A 17,553-nucleotide genomic window follows, 5' to 3' on the forward strand; every position below is an offset into this window, starting at 1 on the left:
TGCATGAAGATTGTGTCATAGTTATTCTTATGCAAAGTCAGTTTTTGCGTTAAAGTAGATGGTACTGCGATTATGCCAAATGCTAGTAGCATATTTTTCCCCCACACCTGTTAAACATCCGAACATGCGGCTTTCCTTTACTTGCTTGTACTAGACCCTTTAAAATTGAAGTATTGGTTGTTGTTTTTGTATGGTAATTAGACCATCTCTCTCTATATCCAGGTATTGTTCAGACTGACAGTGTATAGTCAAACCATGGTAGGTGGAAAAGTAATAAAAAAAAATGTGGATATTTTCTGAAAGTAAAAAAGATAAAACATGGGCTCCTCAACTCTTGATTGGAGAAGACATCCCTTATTCTTGTTCATCCGTTAATATCTGAAAGAAAACAGGTTGACAAACAATGCAACAACAAAACCCCATTCATGCTACAGACATAATACAACGTGCTTTTAACAAAGGCAAGAGATTCATGCTAAGCCATTGCCTGTCTGATTTCTCTTCTTCGTGTAATCGCTTCCACTCCAAAATGCTAAGATGTTGCCATGGTTTTAAGCTCATCGACATTGTAGAACTCTGACTGTCCATTGAAGCCCTTCAACCCTGCAAGTTAGATGAAACGTCCAGCTGGTGACTAGTACACCGATCAACCTTCGCAGCAAGGTACTCTCCACTGCTTTGCCAATACATTTTGCAATCACTAACACTGAAAAGTTTCTTCTGCGTCAACTCCTCTTTGCCAGGGATTTGAATGAGACTCACCTAAGAAAAGCATGCCAAGTTAATAAACTTCCACTATTCAAAGAAAATTATATAAAAAAAAGGAAATATGGAAATGAAATAGCTCGACTCACCCTTATAGGTTGGTTTCCTCCTCCAAGTTCAGGAACAAAGAGTGCAAGAATGGGATCAGTAGGCGACCAACTAATGTCCTTAACGTTTTCAACCTTTATGGATTTCTTGTCAATAAGAGTAAAGGTGTCTGTTTCATAGACAGAGATAACAATTTTACCAATTCGGGCAAAATACTTATCCTCTTTTCCGCCACCCCATCTGTAAATGACAGTGATAGTCATACATGAGACAAGAATTAATAACAATAGCCACAAAGGATTCATACAAATCAATGATATTTTGAATTTACCTGAAAATAGGCCAGGAAACGCAGCTTACTGCACCTCCAACTGCAAACTCATCTCACTTCCCTTGGAATCTCTCATCACTTTTCCGGTTCTCACATCGAAGATATTTAAAACCACCCTCTAGAATATGCTAACTGGATACTATTTACTCTACTACCAAGTATTTACTAATTGATCAGAAACTCAACTTCATCCAAGTAGCTACAAACGACGACTTCACCTTCCGATTTATAGTTCAAGAGGAAATTAATAGTTGTAACTCAAATTTTCATTTCATCAATATAATCAATCATCGTCATTCAAATATTCCCGATCCAACTTTAATATACAATCAACCACTCAACCTCCTACTTTCTCTAGGTGTCCACAAACTTTTTCCCAAGTGTGCTAGCCTACTACCCTAAGGCTCGGTAGACCATTCAAATAGTTAAACGCACCTAGGAACATTCGTGTCTCACTCAAATGATTCTAAGGGCAAAGAATGCCCAATGCATATAACGTTTCTACCTCGAACACTTAGGAGTGTACCAAATCACCCGTAATATCCAAATACGACATAACCTCCAAAATCGGTATGGATTCTAGCAACCAACCTACCGTACTTTAACTATAACTTCTTATAGGTTTAGAGTTTGATTATAAGACTACCACCATTAGAAAGTAGATTTTCCATACATCAACTTTAATATATAATATGCACCAAACGGATTCCGGAAGATAAAGTTATGATCGTCCGAAATTTTAAAATGAAGCAGATTATTCATTCCCTACCTGTAGGACACAACCTCTTACCGGTAAAAGACCAGAATTTCAAAAAAATAGACACTACTGGACATCATTTCTACTGGTAGGGCCAAAACTCGTACCGGTAGGACTTGTGTTTCAGCTTACGATTTCTAGTTTCGACAGATTTCTCCCAACAACAAATACGGACGTTTAAACATTCTTAAACACATCAAACCAACTCATAAACATATAAAGGAGGAGAGAAATCCCTACATGTCAAATTGGCAAAGTTAATTATCCACATTAGACTATATCCAATTAAACAACCTGAATTTAAGGACGGGAACGAGTAAATTCGATTGAAAAATCATAACTCTTTCATCTTAAACCCAAAAATATTGGAACCAACGCCAAAAGTTGCACGACTACAATTCCTACGCTCAGTAAAAATTCCAGGTTCAGAAACGAGAGGAGATTAACCCAACAATCAAAGGAAAAACAGATTCGCAACCATTTTCGCCCTAGGCGACCAACCCTGCTTTAGAAATTCACCAAAAATTGTATACTTAACCAAATCACTTGATTCCAACGCCAACCCCTTCTTAACTTAAATGTGCAGCTCCTGTAAAAGACCCAAAGCCACCCAAAATGTTCATCATGCCCAGAAAATTAAAAGAAGACAGCCACACACAGATTCGCGCATCCAGGAAACAGCCGGTATTCAAAAATTCATAACTAATTGTGTGATTATCGGTTTTTCATGATCTTGGTACCGAAATTTTCGTATTGAAACGTACTTTAACTGTTATTCAGACACCAAAAATTGATTCCTGGCAGAAGGGCTCCCAAAAGACAGATTTCCAGAACCCACGAAATTTTCAGCATATACCAGATTCATTCAAGACTCAAAATAAATGATCAAACTTGATTCTTGTACATCAAACTAACACTTAAACATGTAAAGAAGTCAGGAGATCCCTACCTCGAAGGTTGAAATTAAAACCCCAAGAATCTCCAGGCAAAACCTCTCCCGAAAACACCTCCTCCGAGCTTTCCAACGCGATCAAAGGCTAGAACTCGACTCTAGGAGAAGAATGCTCCAAGATCCCTCGGTTAATTTGAGATTTTGAGAAGAAATTTGGTGAGACACCGGACCAAACCCCAGGAAGAGTCGTATCTCAGGATAATGGCAAAGAGAAAAAATAGATAAAAGGAAAAAAGGGAAGATTGGGACGAAGGGTGTTGTTTTTATGAAAGGGCAATTTTGTCCAGTGTCATCATGCTTCTTACCTCTTACCATGTATGGATAATATTGTTTGCTGGTGCCATGTCTTGGTAATTTCAAAACTTCACACCATCAAACTGGGTATTATTCCCGGTCAAGACCACCTGCCGGTAATTTTCCCTAAACTTTTATACCCTTGCCAATCCCCCCATCCAATCGGGCCCCGAAGGTAGAAGAGCCAGAAGATCGACCGGGATTACCTACGCCAGGGACTGAGCGGCGCGTTTGAGAGAGAGAGAGAGAGACAGAGGAAAGAGAGAGATCCGCAGTTAGGGTTTTCAGAATCGAGGTCAGTTGAGCGTCTTAATCTCTTAATACTCTTCCTGTTCTTCTCACGGAGGAAATGGTGAGTTTGCTTCGGTGTACGGTGATGATGATAATGATGATGATGTTTGTTGTGTGTGAGAAAGAGGCGTGTCTGTTTTGTGCAGGAGTCGAGTGTGAGAGGTCCGTAGAGAGGGCGGTGAGGTGGAGAGCCGCGAGCGACCAGGAGAGAGAGAGAGAGAAAGAGCGCTTAGGATTTTGATCACAAGGCCAGGGACCTAGGCGATTTTGCTAAATTAACATCTCCATGTCGGAGAAAAAGCTCGTGGTAAGTCTTTAGCGTTTTAATTTGGCGTTGTCGTTGTTTGATGTGTAGATAGAGATGTTACTGATTTTGTGATTTGTGTTCTACGAATTTTAGGTTTTGGGAGTCCCGTGGGATGTCGATACGGATGGCTTGAGGGATTATATGAGCAAGTTTGGGGAACTGGAGGATTGTATTGTGATGAAGGTCACTCTTCCCTTTTAATATACAACCTTTTACACATCATATTCGTTTACATGTTACGAAAGACTCTCTTGAACCGTGTTTCTTGTAATTATGTCATTTAGCGGTCTTTTTTAGCTCTTTCATTTTGGTCAAAATGTGAATTGCAGAAACAGTGACTTTATGGTTTTGGATAGAAAGGTCGGCATTGAGATTGAATGATTGAAATTTCTTTTTATTACTATTTCTTGGAATTTGGACGCACTTTTCATTCTATTATTGGGGAACTAGCGATTTATAAACTGTCGTTGATGAATGATCGGCTGACAATTAAGCATTGATTAATCACTTCGTGCTGACCTTGCCATAAACTTTCTGGCCTGATATGAGAATGGCAAACTGGAGCATTTTCTGCAGGTTGCCAAATATAGGGAAGTTGTATCGCAAAGGATTTGGTATAATATAAACCAAACCATACTGAACTTCGCTTTGTGTCCCGATCATGGTATTGGATTATGCTCAGGAAATTATTACTTGAGTGATTCCACCTTAAATTGTTTCTCAGAATCACGGGATAGAATATTCTGTTCTTAGTTTTGTTACGTATTAATCTGTCACAATTCTTATGGTAAGTTGTATTTGAGGAATATCAGTACATTCTATTTGCACACATAGTAAGAGACATAAGAATTGAGACACCTCCATCTTTTAACTGCTAACCTGTTTTCTCAAGTTCTTACCTTATCCTATGCGGTTTATATCATGCTATTTGCACACATAGTAAGAGATCAAATGATTAAGACACCTTCATCTTTTGCCTATTAAAAAAAGACACCTTCATCTTTTAACTACTCCACTGTTTCCTCAAGTTCTTACCTGATCAAATGTGATTTAGACTTGGAGACAGGGAGAGGTGTTGTCTTGACCCTGGTTTAGTAGGAAAGATGAACAAGGAGGAGGTGTTGTATATAGTTCCAACTTTTGAGGCATTTAGTTACTGTTGGCACCGTCATAACAGTATTGTTTGGTCGTAAATTCAAAGCCTTTGATATAATATGATGTTAGTATGAGTCATGACCAAGGGTTGCGGATAAACGAATCTTTGTATGGTGATAGGTCTCCCACATCTATTATTGTAGGATGGTGATTTTTCTTATCGAAGTGAACGGCCGCTGTTTGTTTATAGGACCTGAATCACTTTATTCGTCAAAGTATCTTGTAGTTGAAATTCTCGCATTATTGGTTTCTCATTCCTTTGGGAGAACCATAGTTGTCAAGGGCGAAAGGCGCAAAGTTTTGTTGGGCCTGAGGTGAGAGGCGCAAGGCGAGTTGCACACCTTTTTGAAGAAAGGCGCACCTATGCGAAAAATATTTATTTCTGCAGTTAATTGTGTTATGTGGGCTTTTTTGAAACAAGCTCGCTTTTTTGTGCTCTTTTTTAAAAAAGCTTGCTTTTTTGAAAGAAAGTGCGCATTTTGATTGATTTGAAAGAAGTGCGCTTTTTTGCACCTTGTTGCTTTTCTCGCCTTGTCGCTTTTTTGCGCTTTTTGCTCGCTTTTTTCAAGTCGCCTCGCCTGGGGTCAGCAAGGTGCTGGGGTGCCTCACCTCGCCTGTAACTTACGGGGCTTAAATGGGTACATATAAAAAATCGCATACAAACATGGATAAAGTTAAAGAATAAAGTTTTCCTTGAATCGTTTCAATATTAACTAAACACATTCGTTAACATGTCTTATGCTGCAGGAGCGGTCCACTGGTCGTTCTCGTGGTTTTGGATATGCAACATTTGCATCAGTTGAGGATGCTAAGGTGACTCATGCTTATTTTATTTTCATCAGTCAATTACTGTTAGTCATATCTTTTGAAAGACTTGGTATTGTGTGGAGTTTTCTATGCAAACCTGTCTACTCCTTGGATAAGACTGATTCTTAGTATAGTACCTTTTCTGAATCACTTACTCTTTCTCCTTCTCTCCCTTGTGAAACAGAATGCATTGTCCAGTGAGCACTTCCTCGGCAATAGGGCGCTGGAAGTAAAAGTAGCCACGCCTAAGGTTGTGTTGCAAACTTGCTATATCATATATCACTTGCAATATTCTATTGTGATGTCGAACTTCTATTTCAATTCCAGTTTTAAATATGTAGTTACTCTTTGAAATACAAACTTTTTTTTGGTTGTGGATGGTATCCAAATTATAACAAGCATAAATTTCTCTTATGTTTTTGGTAGGAGGAAATGCGAGCACCATCAAAGAAAGTCAGCAGGATATTTGTGGCCAGGATCTCACCATCTGTTACAGAAGCTGCTTTTCGAAGGTAATTGGGGTTTTTTTTTTTGTGAAACTACTTTTAAGCATTATTCTCAAGCCACGGTGTGTTTTTTGAACTTGTTTTATGACTTTCATCATGCAGTTATTTTGAGCAGTACGGTGATATGACAGATTTATACATGCCAAAGGTTCATCTCTCTTCACCCTTTGCATGCACTCCACCCAACATGTACACACACACATTGTGGAGATAACAATTTCACGTACATATTTACGGGGACAATTTTGTATTTCTTCAGTAAACAGATCCTTTTAGTCCGAAGGTACTTGTAGAAGGTTTCTTTCGGAAATGAATTTGATTCGTTATACTTAGCATTGTCCATTTGCAGGATCCAAGTACAAAAGGGCATCGTGGAATTGGTTTCATTACTTTTGCAAGTGCCGGTCAGTCTTCTTTAGTTTTACCCTTATGTTCTGCCTTATGTGGAATATTTGTCTCACCCTGTATGGGTTTCAACTTTCACTTAATGAAATTTACTTCAGGCTTTGTGTTTTTTGTGTAAGGGAGGAATTAAGAGTGGAAAAGTAAGCATACCGAGATACAAAACACGGAAGAAGTAGTTGGGGGATATCTTGGTGGAGAGTAGCTCGTAGTGGGTTGCATGTGCTTAGCAGCATTGCTGGAATGCAACCATCAATATTGTGGTTCCTAATAGGGTTGCTCAAAAAGTCCGGTGAACTGTGAAACCTGTCCGGACCGAACCGACCGATCCGTACCTTTTGGATTTTGTTCATGGATTAATAGTCTGAACACGGATTGAAAAATCAAAAAACCGTGACTTGCGGTTTGGTCCACGGATTTTCATTACGAAACCGTGGATTAATCGAACTAGACCGTGAAATATTTATTGTATATAAATAATAATTAAAAATATATGTATAAATATATATGTGTATTTATATAATTAATTGTTAGTAATGTTAAAATATTTTTCTACCAATTTTAGTATTTTATCTTAATAATGGGATATAGAGTAGATGTACATAAAATATAGGGGGTACATATTAGTTTTTTTGTATAAGTTACGGGTAACCCTAGTTCAGTTTCAGTAGTTCATTTCTTTTCCGGTTTTTATTTTTTATTTTTTATGTTATGTACTGTAATGATACAATCTACTAGTGTTGAGACTCTTTTGAATCTAATTTCTGAAGTAGGCCTTTGGTAGTTTATGTAACAAGTGCTCTCTAGTGGTGGTAAACTTAATTCTGAGTGTAACCTTCTCTTTTAGAGGGGGATATATGCTTGAGCTTTATTTTTGCTATAATCTGTGGACAAAACCGTAACCGATCCGCGAGTCACGGATTGGATTAAAACCGAACAATAGGACTTTTGGTCCGGACACAGACTTCATTTTATAAAAACCGTGACTAGAGTTTCGGTCTTCCTAGGAATCCGGACCACGAGCAGCCCTAGTTCCTAATAATTCAAGTTCCTTTTGTCTGCTCAGTTGGACTAGTATTATCTAGGATTTTTCTTTGGTAAAATAAAACCTAGAGAAAAAGGTTTTGTAGATAGTAAAGAAACTTTAACTATCAGGATCCGTGGAGTGTGCTGTTTTACGTCTGTAAGACTTTGGACTGTCTGTTGTAGAGAGCTTTGGAATCTCTTGTTTTGTCTCCCATTCATAGATGAGTCTTGCTATGTCATGTGTTTGGTTGGTGGGAAGCGAGGAACAAAAGAAGGGAGAGGCTAAGCACCACAGATATGTGACATCTATGTAGCACGGACACGGTCTTGGACATGGGATTTCTAAAAAAATGGGGACATGGACACGACAGGGTCAGCAAAAATAAATAAATATTGTTCATTTTAAACCAGTGGAAAAATAACATTGTTATATGTAGAAGCATGAAGGATCATCTATGAGCATGAATCATATATACATCATATTACACTTTTAACCCAAAATACTTGATGTAATGGACATTTACCCCCCAAAATTTGAAACCTTTTATATCTAACCCCAATCATGACCGCATACGGGTCCCTCCCATGTCCCCCCTGAAAAAAGTTAATTAATTTAATGGACTCGCCACAAGGCACATCCCATGCATTTTTTGCTGTGTCCCCGCTTGTCGGACACGGATAGGGTGACCTCTTAGATTGTCAGTGCTTCATAGCTTGATATGAAAGGACACGGACTTGTCGGCATGTTGATTTTTAAAGGATTTTGGACAGCATGCCTGGTTTCAGTTGGAAAATATTGTTTGTGAAATGTTCTATATCCTATACGTGAACTCATTATTCAAATGTCATAACAAAGATGCTACATAGCACTAATTAAATTCATTTGCTTATTCATATTTCACGACTTAGACGTCAAGATATTATTCATGTACCAAACTTAGTCTGAACAGTGTAGTTGTCGGTGTCCGACATTGGCTTCCAAGCCTTCAATCTAAGAAGTGTCCATGTTTCTTTTGCGGATAGAGAGGGGATTTGTTCATACTTTTTTGTTTTGTTTTGTTTTGAGAGGAAAGATCAATGGACGGACGTATCAAGAATCCCTTCAGGTGCATGATAAAGTCAATGGACAAGGAAAGAGAGGGAGTGTGTTTCTAAACTTTTAAACTTGCAATTTATACTCAAATTGTCTCATCCTTTAGTTCATAAAGTATAACATTTTTTAAATTTGAAACACAATATTATTTCCTTGTTTTCCTTTCTACTCAACCAAACAGAAAGGTGGTAATGCCCAACCCTAGGCTGTTTTCTTTTCCTCCCCTCTACTTTCCTCCTGTCCTACATAACATAGAGCCATGTGTTGTAAATATTGGTTGTTTTTAAGTGCCACTGAAAAGTTATGCACATCCCCATCATTTAATGGTGTTTGATGAGTTTCCTGTCAAGGTCAGGCATTTCTGAATACTCCCACCTACCCCTACCTAACAGGGAATAACAATAACAAAACCCAGGAAATAAAGAACAACCTTCTGCCGGAAAGGTCATGATAAGTAAAGTTGATGCATTACGTTAATTTGATTTTGTATTAATGGGTTATCTAAATGCGAATTGTTTTGGTAAAATTTAAATGGGTAGAAATGATGTTATCAGAACCAAGGGTGTGGTGGTTTCTATTACAGACTACATATTAGTCATCTTGTCTCTGTTTCCATGGCAGAATCTGTGGACAAACTGATGGATGAAACTCATGAATTAGGCGGCTCGACGGTAGTTGTGGACAGAGCAACACCCAAGGTAATATGGAAGACTGACTGTTCAACGTGTATTTTTCCTGTTTTAGTAGCTTGTAGAAACAACTCCTTTTTAGGTTGCAACATTATTCGCTGATGATTTAGAATGTCATGCCAAGTCACAGATAGTAGACATAAGATAGTTTTGTCAATGCAATTTCCTAGTAGGTTAGAGTTGTTTTACTGTGGTTTATGCGAGTGCTCTGCTGTTCATTCTTTCACTGAATATTATTCTCAGGAGGACGACTTCAGACCAATAAGCCGTGCAAGTCGTGCGACACAAGGTGGTGTAAGTCGTGTGTCACAAGGTGGATATGGTGCATATAATGCTTATATTACCGGGGCAACTACATATGCAGCTCTTGGTGCTCCTACTTTATATGATCATCCTGGCTCCATCTATGGAAGTAAGTTCCTCTCTGCATATGTTCCCTGCAATTTCTGAGAGTGCAATATAGAATGCTTTCATATTTATCTTTTGGGTTATTAGGGGAGGAATTCACCCGAGGAATGGGCAAAAAGGTTTTTGTTGGCAGACTTCCTCAGGAGGCCACAACTGATGATCTTCGTCAGTACTTTGGTAGATTTGGCCGGATTTTGGATGTCTATATTCCTAAGGTATAATGGGAGTACTCTTGTATAGTTCAACAGATGGATGGCTTTTTGTAACCAACAATTAGTAACCTTAGTGTTCGCGTGACGTAGGATCCTAAGAGAACTGGCCACAGAGGTTTTGGGTTTGTGACCTTTGCAGAAGATGGTGTTGCAGATCGTGTCTCTCGAAGGTCTCATGAGATTTGTGGACAGCAGGTTTGTATAAATGCTCTGGCATATTGTCTGGATCTTAAGAACCCATTTGAAAGAATTGGGTATAAGTATTTTCCTCTGCATACACTGTTTTGGAAAGGGAAAATTTTGGAGAAGCTAAATAAGTTTACAGGTTTCTTTTTGTAAAGAAATTATTTGCACTTGGTTATGTACATTTGGAAGTTTTCATGTTGATTACTTGAGACCTGGAATGGTATGTTCTTTTGCCTCCATTTTTCACTATGTTGAATTAAAACTACTGCTGGTCATCCTAGATTCAAGGTACTAGATGTCAAAAGTACTAGTAGCATTTTTATTGAAATAGCAGAAAGTATTGCAATTTGCAAATATGCCAAGAAGTCTGAGCTAAGTCCCAACGGTTTCCATTCTTTTAATGTCCCTTTGTAAAGGTCAGGACTCAGGGCATATGTTACTTTGTTTTAATATATAGAAGAAACCTTCTATCATACTTCAGTTATAGAATAGGTTCCTAGGTAGAGTGTAGATGTTTTTTCTGATATGATAGAGTGTAGATAATTGGTCATTGATATGTATGAAATGGTGAAGTTGTGGTTGTTTTTGATTCATGTGTTTTGGACATTGTTTTCAATTGTCTTCTGGGATCTTGCATGCATGAGGACTGGCTTAGGTATGTTTTCACGTTGTCATCGTTGGTTTGGACAACCAGGATTAGGAAGTTCGCAATCCCACAGACATTAGAGCAATAAAGAAAGTTTGAATTGTGTTCTTTACAGATTATAAGAGACTCGGACGTGTGCCTGTATACCAAGCATTGTTCGCACATGTATGATGTATCTTTCGATGTCTGCCTAAGTCTATCTTACTTCTCGTGCTAGAAAATCTACGTGCTTGTTAGTACTAGTTCCATAACCTCGTAATACTTTCAAACTCAACGTTTTATCAGTTGTCACAAAAGTATTTTTGAACAGCCTTTATCTGACAAGGTGATTTTTGAAGGAAATTGATTTCTACACTCCCCAAATTGATGCAAACACTCCTTTTTTGGTCTTTTAGCGGGTGAATTTATGAAAGTCCCTAAAATTTGTAAAAAGTGTATGCATGCGGGGACTGTTTTGTAAATTCACCCGCTAAAAGACGAAAATAGGAGTGTGCGTCAATTTGGGGAGTGTAGAAATCAATTTCCCTTTTGAATCTCTTCTTTGAAACGTGTATTATGCTGCCTTCAAGATTTACATTAAAGATTTTTCCACTTGATTATGGTCTCTAGCATTTGTCTAGTAGATCTCCTAGAAGCAAAAGTATGCTTTCGGCAACTCTGGGACCTTGCTAGATGCAACTGAAGTGACAGTTGGCATTATACTTCATGCCAAATTGTTTACTTTTATGGAATGCTTTTGTTGTGAGTCTTGTGACACTGGGACTATGTATGGTTTACTTGATCAATCTAAAGTGCTATACTTGATTCCGTGATACTAATTCTCACAAATGTGGATTCAATTTATCAATCACGTAGCGATTTTCTGAACTGTTATTTACACCTTGCATTGTAGGTTGCCATTGATTCGGCTACGCCTATTGATGATGCTGGTCCCAGTGGAAACTTCATGAGGGATGATGTTGAACCATATGGTGGTTATGGCGGTCCTGTGCGAAGTTATGGGCGAATGTATGGAAGCCTGGATTATGACAATGTAAGTATAGGAAGAAGGATAGCGTGATGGTTGATGTGAATGATAAATGCCTGGGATTCTTATCATATAATCCTTGCAAGTGAAATTGCCCAACTTCTAGTTCACTTGATTTGAATGTGAAACATTTGGTATCTCAAGTGCATATTTGTTCTCAGAGATAAGCTTTTTGTCTTTGCTATTTTTTGCAGTGGGGGCCCTATGGCATGGGTGGAGGGAGACCTTCACGAGCAGATATGAGGTATAGACCATATTAGAGATTCAAGTTCTGTCCTTGAGAGCAATCAGCATTAAGAACTACGCTAGTTTTTCTTTTTTCCTGATATTCAACAGAATATTTAATGGGTTTTGCCTATGTAGTTTGCTTACACCGTCAGGAAAAAGCATCGAATGTTGATATTTGAAAATTTGAAATGATTTCTTGTTTAATTCAACTTATTAACTCAGCACATCAAGTTGTTTTTGTGAGTTATGCTAGATGGAATAGGTGGTTAGCTGTTCGGGAAAAAAAAAAGATGGAATAGGCGGTTAGGAGGGTAATGTTTTGTCTTCAGGTTATCTGAAGCCGAATCTTTCCCTGGTGCTGTAGTCTTATTAGTCTGTTATTTCTGCATTCCAATTTATTGTTTCCTCTCTTGTTGGATGATTTGTTGCATTTGTTATTGCCCTTTTGAGTTATCTAGTCTATGCTAAGTGTGATACAGCTTTGGTCGAAAACCTTTCTTACAATTGCATGGTGAGGCTGTGCTGGGGTTTGAGTCTACCATTTGGCCAGGTTAAAATTCAGTACAAAAATGAAATAAAAGGAGGACTACGCTTAGGGATGCAATTTCCTATGTTCTGTTTACGCCTTGATCCGATAAGGAAATGGATTGGGCGGGTATTTGCTTTATCCGCTCTGTTTCACCCAACCTGTCCTGATTACTATAATTATTAATTATTAGTTCTGTTTTATATGTAGTAAATTTCATTTGTGTCAATAGAATAAGAACAAAATACCAAATAATGACGGTGAATGAGAACTTAATTATTCTCCGACTCTATCATCTCCTTGATCGTTCCCGCTTTGCCCCGATAAGAAATGGGGCAGGGATGATGGAGGGTTGTAAATTACCCGGTCCATTACCATCCCTAGCTACCCCATCGATTTTGGACACCTTGGGGCCCCAGTGGCCCAAAAGGGAAAGGGAAAAAAAAAACAAAAAAAGGCTACCCAATCTAGAGTTTTGATGACTGACTCCGTTTAGAAATGGCTATGGGCCGTTCCGGTTTCTCAAAAAAAGTACTTTTTGAAAAAGAAGGTAATTTCAAGCTCAAAAATTAAATGTTTAGGCAAATAATTTTTCTATCAATATGGATTTTGTTTGATAAATCTCATTAAAATCTTTTAAACGATGCAAAAAAAATTGAAAAAATATTTTTTATTTTCATTATATTTGAGTTTGAAATTTAAACATTTTGAAAAAAAAGTACTTTTCTTAAAGTGGAACACCAAGTAACTCAAATGTTGCCTTCCGTAAATTACCCGGTCCATTACTATTCCTATGTTGTCAGGTAGACTAAAAATAGTAATTCACAATTATGCATAGGTACTATTCATATGATGTAATCAGTGATGTAATCACCAGTGTTTGTATTCCCTCCTTATCTTTACGCCTATAAAGGGAGGGCTCCGCTTATTGTAATAACCAAGTCAGTTGAAGTTAATAAAATTCTGTATACTAGGGAAGATAAATCGAGACACACTGCCAACTCCAAAGGCCAAAGTCTCAAGATACTTTTATCCCACTGATACAAAATTCTTTAACCAAAATAGTTAGTGAAGTTTTTGATGTAGAGGATCCTTAGAAGGCAACCACAGAGCATACACTTCAAGTTTTTCTTTTAGAAAAAATTTGAAGTAGTGTTGGAAAAGAAGTTCTCAGAAGGGGTTTAAGCTAGAATGGAAGACATGGCTCTGATACCAAGTTTACAGACACGAAATAGGTACAAACACTAAGTAGGTTAGGATCGTAGAGAGAACACAACAAGAAATTATAAGAACACAAGAGACTGGAATATTATTGCAAACACTGACAGGCTTTCTAACTTCGTACACCAATTATACAACTACTACCAACAGTAAATACCAATTATTTCACCCTCTCGGAAAAAGAGGACAATACTACCATACTTTATTACAAAAGTAAATATACACCACACAAAAGAGACAGTTGGTATGAGCACATGGTTTTCACTCTGGATTATCTGAACCACTGCTTCCAGAATAATCTTCAGTCAAGTGATATTGTTCCAAAAGATAGCGGATATTTTGGCGTCATTCTTCCGGATAAGTATCATTGAATTTTCAGTTTGCAGACTCATAATGGAGGAGAGATGAGGGAACGTCTGCATGTGTTAATCCATTGAGTGAACATATTGTTTGAGTCATGACCAAATAATTTCCACTGTAGATCTCAATGCTCGGAGACTCTTGATATGCTGAAAGAAATATAGTGTGATACTCCTTTTGCCAAGTGAGAGAACCATCAGGATTAGGAAGACATCTGTTGTTGCGAGTTGATCAAAAAAAAAATTGGAAGTCTTCATCTGGACCTGTGGGAACTTATCTGATCTTTTGTTGCCAGTAAGGTATGCTTCCAAAAAGCAGGAGAAATTTCAAAAAGAAATCTTCTGGAGGTTGAACTTGATTGAACGCCGCATGAGCCAGATAGACCAAGACTGTTGATTTATTAAAACAGACACTTATAGTATACACATCGACTAAATACCACAAGAGGAGATAGACTTCTTTTTTGAAATAAAAGACATTATGGTAGGACACTTCAAACTGGGTGAGAAAAGGATAGACAGGATGGAAGAGTAGACCTTTTATGGGACCTTCATCAAGACCATATTTGAAAAAACAAAGATGTTAAAGGTTTTGACACATTTGAACACACCTAGAAAGAATGGTTAACTCTAAAATATGACACTGAAGGTGGACAGGAAAACTGAGTGGGTGGAAACAGGAAATTATGGGAAAGCAACCAGGAACAAAGGAATGTGGTTTTGTTTTTGAAAACTGGTTGATTTCTTTTTTGAGCCTTGACAAAAAATCAGGGAGGACATTTGTTTTTCTTTTTATGTGAACAGCATCAAAACTCCAATTGGAAAATCAATTTGCCCATCTGAGTAACTGTGCTTTTGGGAGGTGCTTCTGTTTGAACTTGAGTATGCTGGAAAAACTCATCATATCAGTTTCAATTAGAAAATGATGACCGATTAGATGAAATTCAAACTTCTCAATACTCCTTTTGATTGCCAGAATTTTCTTGTAAGTAGAGTGGTAATGAAGTTCTGCTGAAGAAAAAGCACCACTCTTGTATCCACAAATTCTGCGCTTTTGATTTGAATTTTCTTTCAAAAGAACTGCTCCCCAATATAGATTAGAAGCATCTGTCTAAAGGACTCTCTTCCCATCTGAAGGTATGGTTAATGGAGGAAGAGTTTTGGCTATGACTTTGAGGTCTTTTACAGCTTTGGTACAAATGGCTGACCAAGGATGAGGGATTTTCTTTAGTAGAGCTGAGAGAGGAGTTCGGTATTGGGCCAGGTTGGGAATAAAATCAGCCATATAGTTAACAATTCCAAGGAACTGTTGAACTTGTTTGACTGTGAGATTTTCATCTGAAAAATGGTCAAGTTGGGAGGCTATATGAGGCTGGAGGGTATATTGACTTTAGAGATATGCATCCCTAAAAAATCAATTTATGGTTGAGCAAGAAATATTTTTTTCTCTGAGAGCATGATACCATGGGTTTGAACTAGGGAATGAAAATTTTGTAGTAAGACAACATGAAACTCAATATCTGGGGAAAAAAAGTAGGATGTCATCAATGTAAACAAGGGCTGAGGATAGAATGTGAGCAAATACCCGAATCATGGCCTTTTGAAATAAGGATGGAGCTGTTTTCAATCCAAAAGGCATGACTGACCACTGGAAGTGGTGATCTGGAATGCAAAAATCAGTTTTGGGGCGATCATCTGGATGGATGCCCAACTGCCAAAAACCTGCTTTCAAGTCAAACTTTGAGAAAATTTGTGCTTTAGGCAAGTTTGCAAATAGAAAACTTCTCCGAGGAAGAGGAAATTTGTTATCCTGCAAAAAATGATTAAGAGGCTGGTAGTTGATAACCAAGCGGAGCTTTCCTCTTATCTGTTCTGTCCTTTTGTTTACATAAAATGCTTCACACGCCCACTGAGAGGTTGTGGGCTCAATTAAACCTTCTGATTGGAGTTGCTGAAGCTCTTGAAGAGCAAGCTGGTAATGTTCTAGGTTCATTCCATGATGGGTAGCTTTGGTGGGGTTGATATCTTCATTTTTCTTAAAGGGAAGAGAAATGAAGAAGTCTGAATTTTTTCAAAGAGGATTGGAACATTTGGTGAGGAACTGAGAATGAGATTCTGCATAAGAAATTTGGATTATGGCTTCTTTGATGGAGGAAAAAGTTTCTATAGAAAAGAGGTTGGGTTGAGTGGTTCAAGGTAACAGGTAATTTTTATATTTCAAGCCTTTTTTGAGCCAGGAGACTTTGCTGAGACTTTGAAGGATATCAAAGCCTATAAATCTTTTCCTGGGAGATCAGAACTATAGACTTGATATTTTATGGTGTATCCAGGGAAAAGTTGGATGACAATAGGCTTACTGATCAAAGTGATGACAAAAGTTTCTCCATTGGCTGCTGTAAAGGGTCTGAAACAGGACTGCCAGTAGGACCTGGGGAGAATTGCAGGGTTGAGGATGGAGGCTGCTGCACCAGTATCAAAGGAAGCGATGACTGGTATGGATTTCTCATATTTTCCAAGCAAGATTTTGACCTTGGCTAAAGGTTGAGCCAGCATGATGTTGGAGAACCCAATTGTTTGGACTTCATAGGGGAATGAGTCAGGGTCATCAGAAGAGTCACCTGATTCTGATGAATCGTCTGAATCATCAAAGGTAAATGCTAGGACCGCTTCATCTGTTACTTCATTGTCGATAGAAAAAAGGGATTCCACATCAGCATCTTCAAGATCATCATTAATAAGAGCCAAAGAGCTCACCAGTTTGTCCCTTACTGCTTTATTTGGACACTGTTTTGCATAGTGCCCTTTTTTCCCGCATATGTAGCAGCGATCAGACTTTCGTTGTCCTCTGAACTGATTCTTCTTGAAGAATTTCCATTTTTTCCGGCGTGAGAACTTGCCAGATTTTAGAAACTTTGAAAACTTGCCAGGAGGTCTGAACTTCCATTTTCTGAAAGTGTTTGGTCTTCCGATATGATGGTCGGCAAGTGCACTTCTTGTCTTTGCATTTTATAGATAGGTCAGGCCGGTCACATGCTTTGCCAAGAAGTTTTCCCTGTTCTTCAAGAGTTCTGAGAAATTTCTGGTGATTGTACAATTTTTCCAAGGCAATCAAAGAGTGCTGGTAAATACCACCAAGAGATGTTGCATTCAACGTCAATCCTTTTGTTTGAAGTAGCCGTGCTGTCTCATTTCCCAATGGTTCAGGAAGGGAATTGAGAAAAGCTTGCTTGAGGTTGACATCATCCATGCCGTTGAGAAGATAGAATTTCTGAGACATGCGGTCATAATGGATCTCTAAATCCTTTCTTTTGAATGAA

The 17,553-nt window shown here is 38.2% G+C and overlaps 1 protein-coding gene and 1 long non-coding RNA gene across 3 annotated transcripts; one reads left to right on the forward strand and one right to left on the reverse strand.

Annotated features, from left to right (window-relative positions):
- Nucleotides 1-292: 292 nt before the first annotated feature.
- On the reverse strand, nucleotides 293-3,274 carry LOC131303719 (uncharacterized). Its single transcript, XR_009192150.1, has 3 exons — nucleotides 1,145-3,274; nucleotides 855-1,053; nucleotides 293-762 (listed from the first exon to the last, which is right to left on the reverse strand). It is a non-coding gene; the product is annotated as an uncharacterized LOC131303719 (long non-coding RNA).
- Nucleotides 3,275-3,284: 10 nt separating this feature from the next.
- On the forward strand, nucleotides 3,285-12,354 carry LOC131303700 (uncharacterized). 2 transcript variants are annotated; one of them, XM_058330694.1, is made up of 14 exons: nucleotides 3,285-3,499; nucleotides 3,585-3,745; nucleotides 3,839-3,928; nucleotides 5,648-5,713; nucleotides 5,892-5,957; nucleotides 6,134-6,219; nucleotides 6,316-6,361; nucleotides 6,563-6,617; nucleotides 9,356-9,432; nucleotides 9,667-9,835; nucleotides 9,919-10,046; nucleotides 10,134-10,238; nucleotides 11,768-11,908; nucleotides 12,097-12,354. In XM_058330694.1, the coding sequence occupies exons 2-14, from the start codon at nucleotides 3,725-3,727 to the stop codon at nucleotides 12,160-12,162; spliced, it is 1,116 nt and encodes a 371-aa protein (XP_058186677.1). In that variant the 5' UTR covers nucleotides 3,285-3,499; nucleotides 3,585-3,724; the 3' UTR covers nucleotides 12,163-12,354. The 2 variants fall into 2 exon arrangements, with proteins under 2 accessions (XP_058186677.1, XP_058186678.1); XM_058330695.1 differs by having other exon boundaries at nucleotides 3,285-3,442.
- The last annotated feature ends 5,199 nt before the right edge of the window (nucleotides 12,355-17,553 follow it).

This window comes from Rhododendron vialii, chromosome 10a, assembly GCF_030253575.1.
Source record: "Rhododendron vialii isolate Sample 1 chromosome 10a, ASM3025357v1".
Taxonomy (NCBI): domain Eukaryota; kingdom Viridiplantae; phylum Streptophyta; class Magnoliopsida; order Ericales; family Ericaceae; genus Rhododendron; species Rhododendron vialii.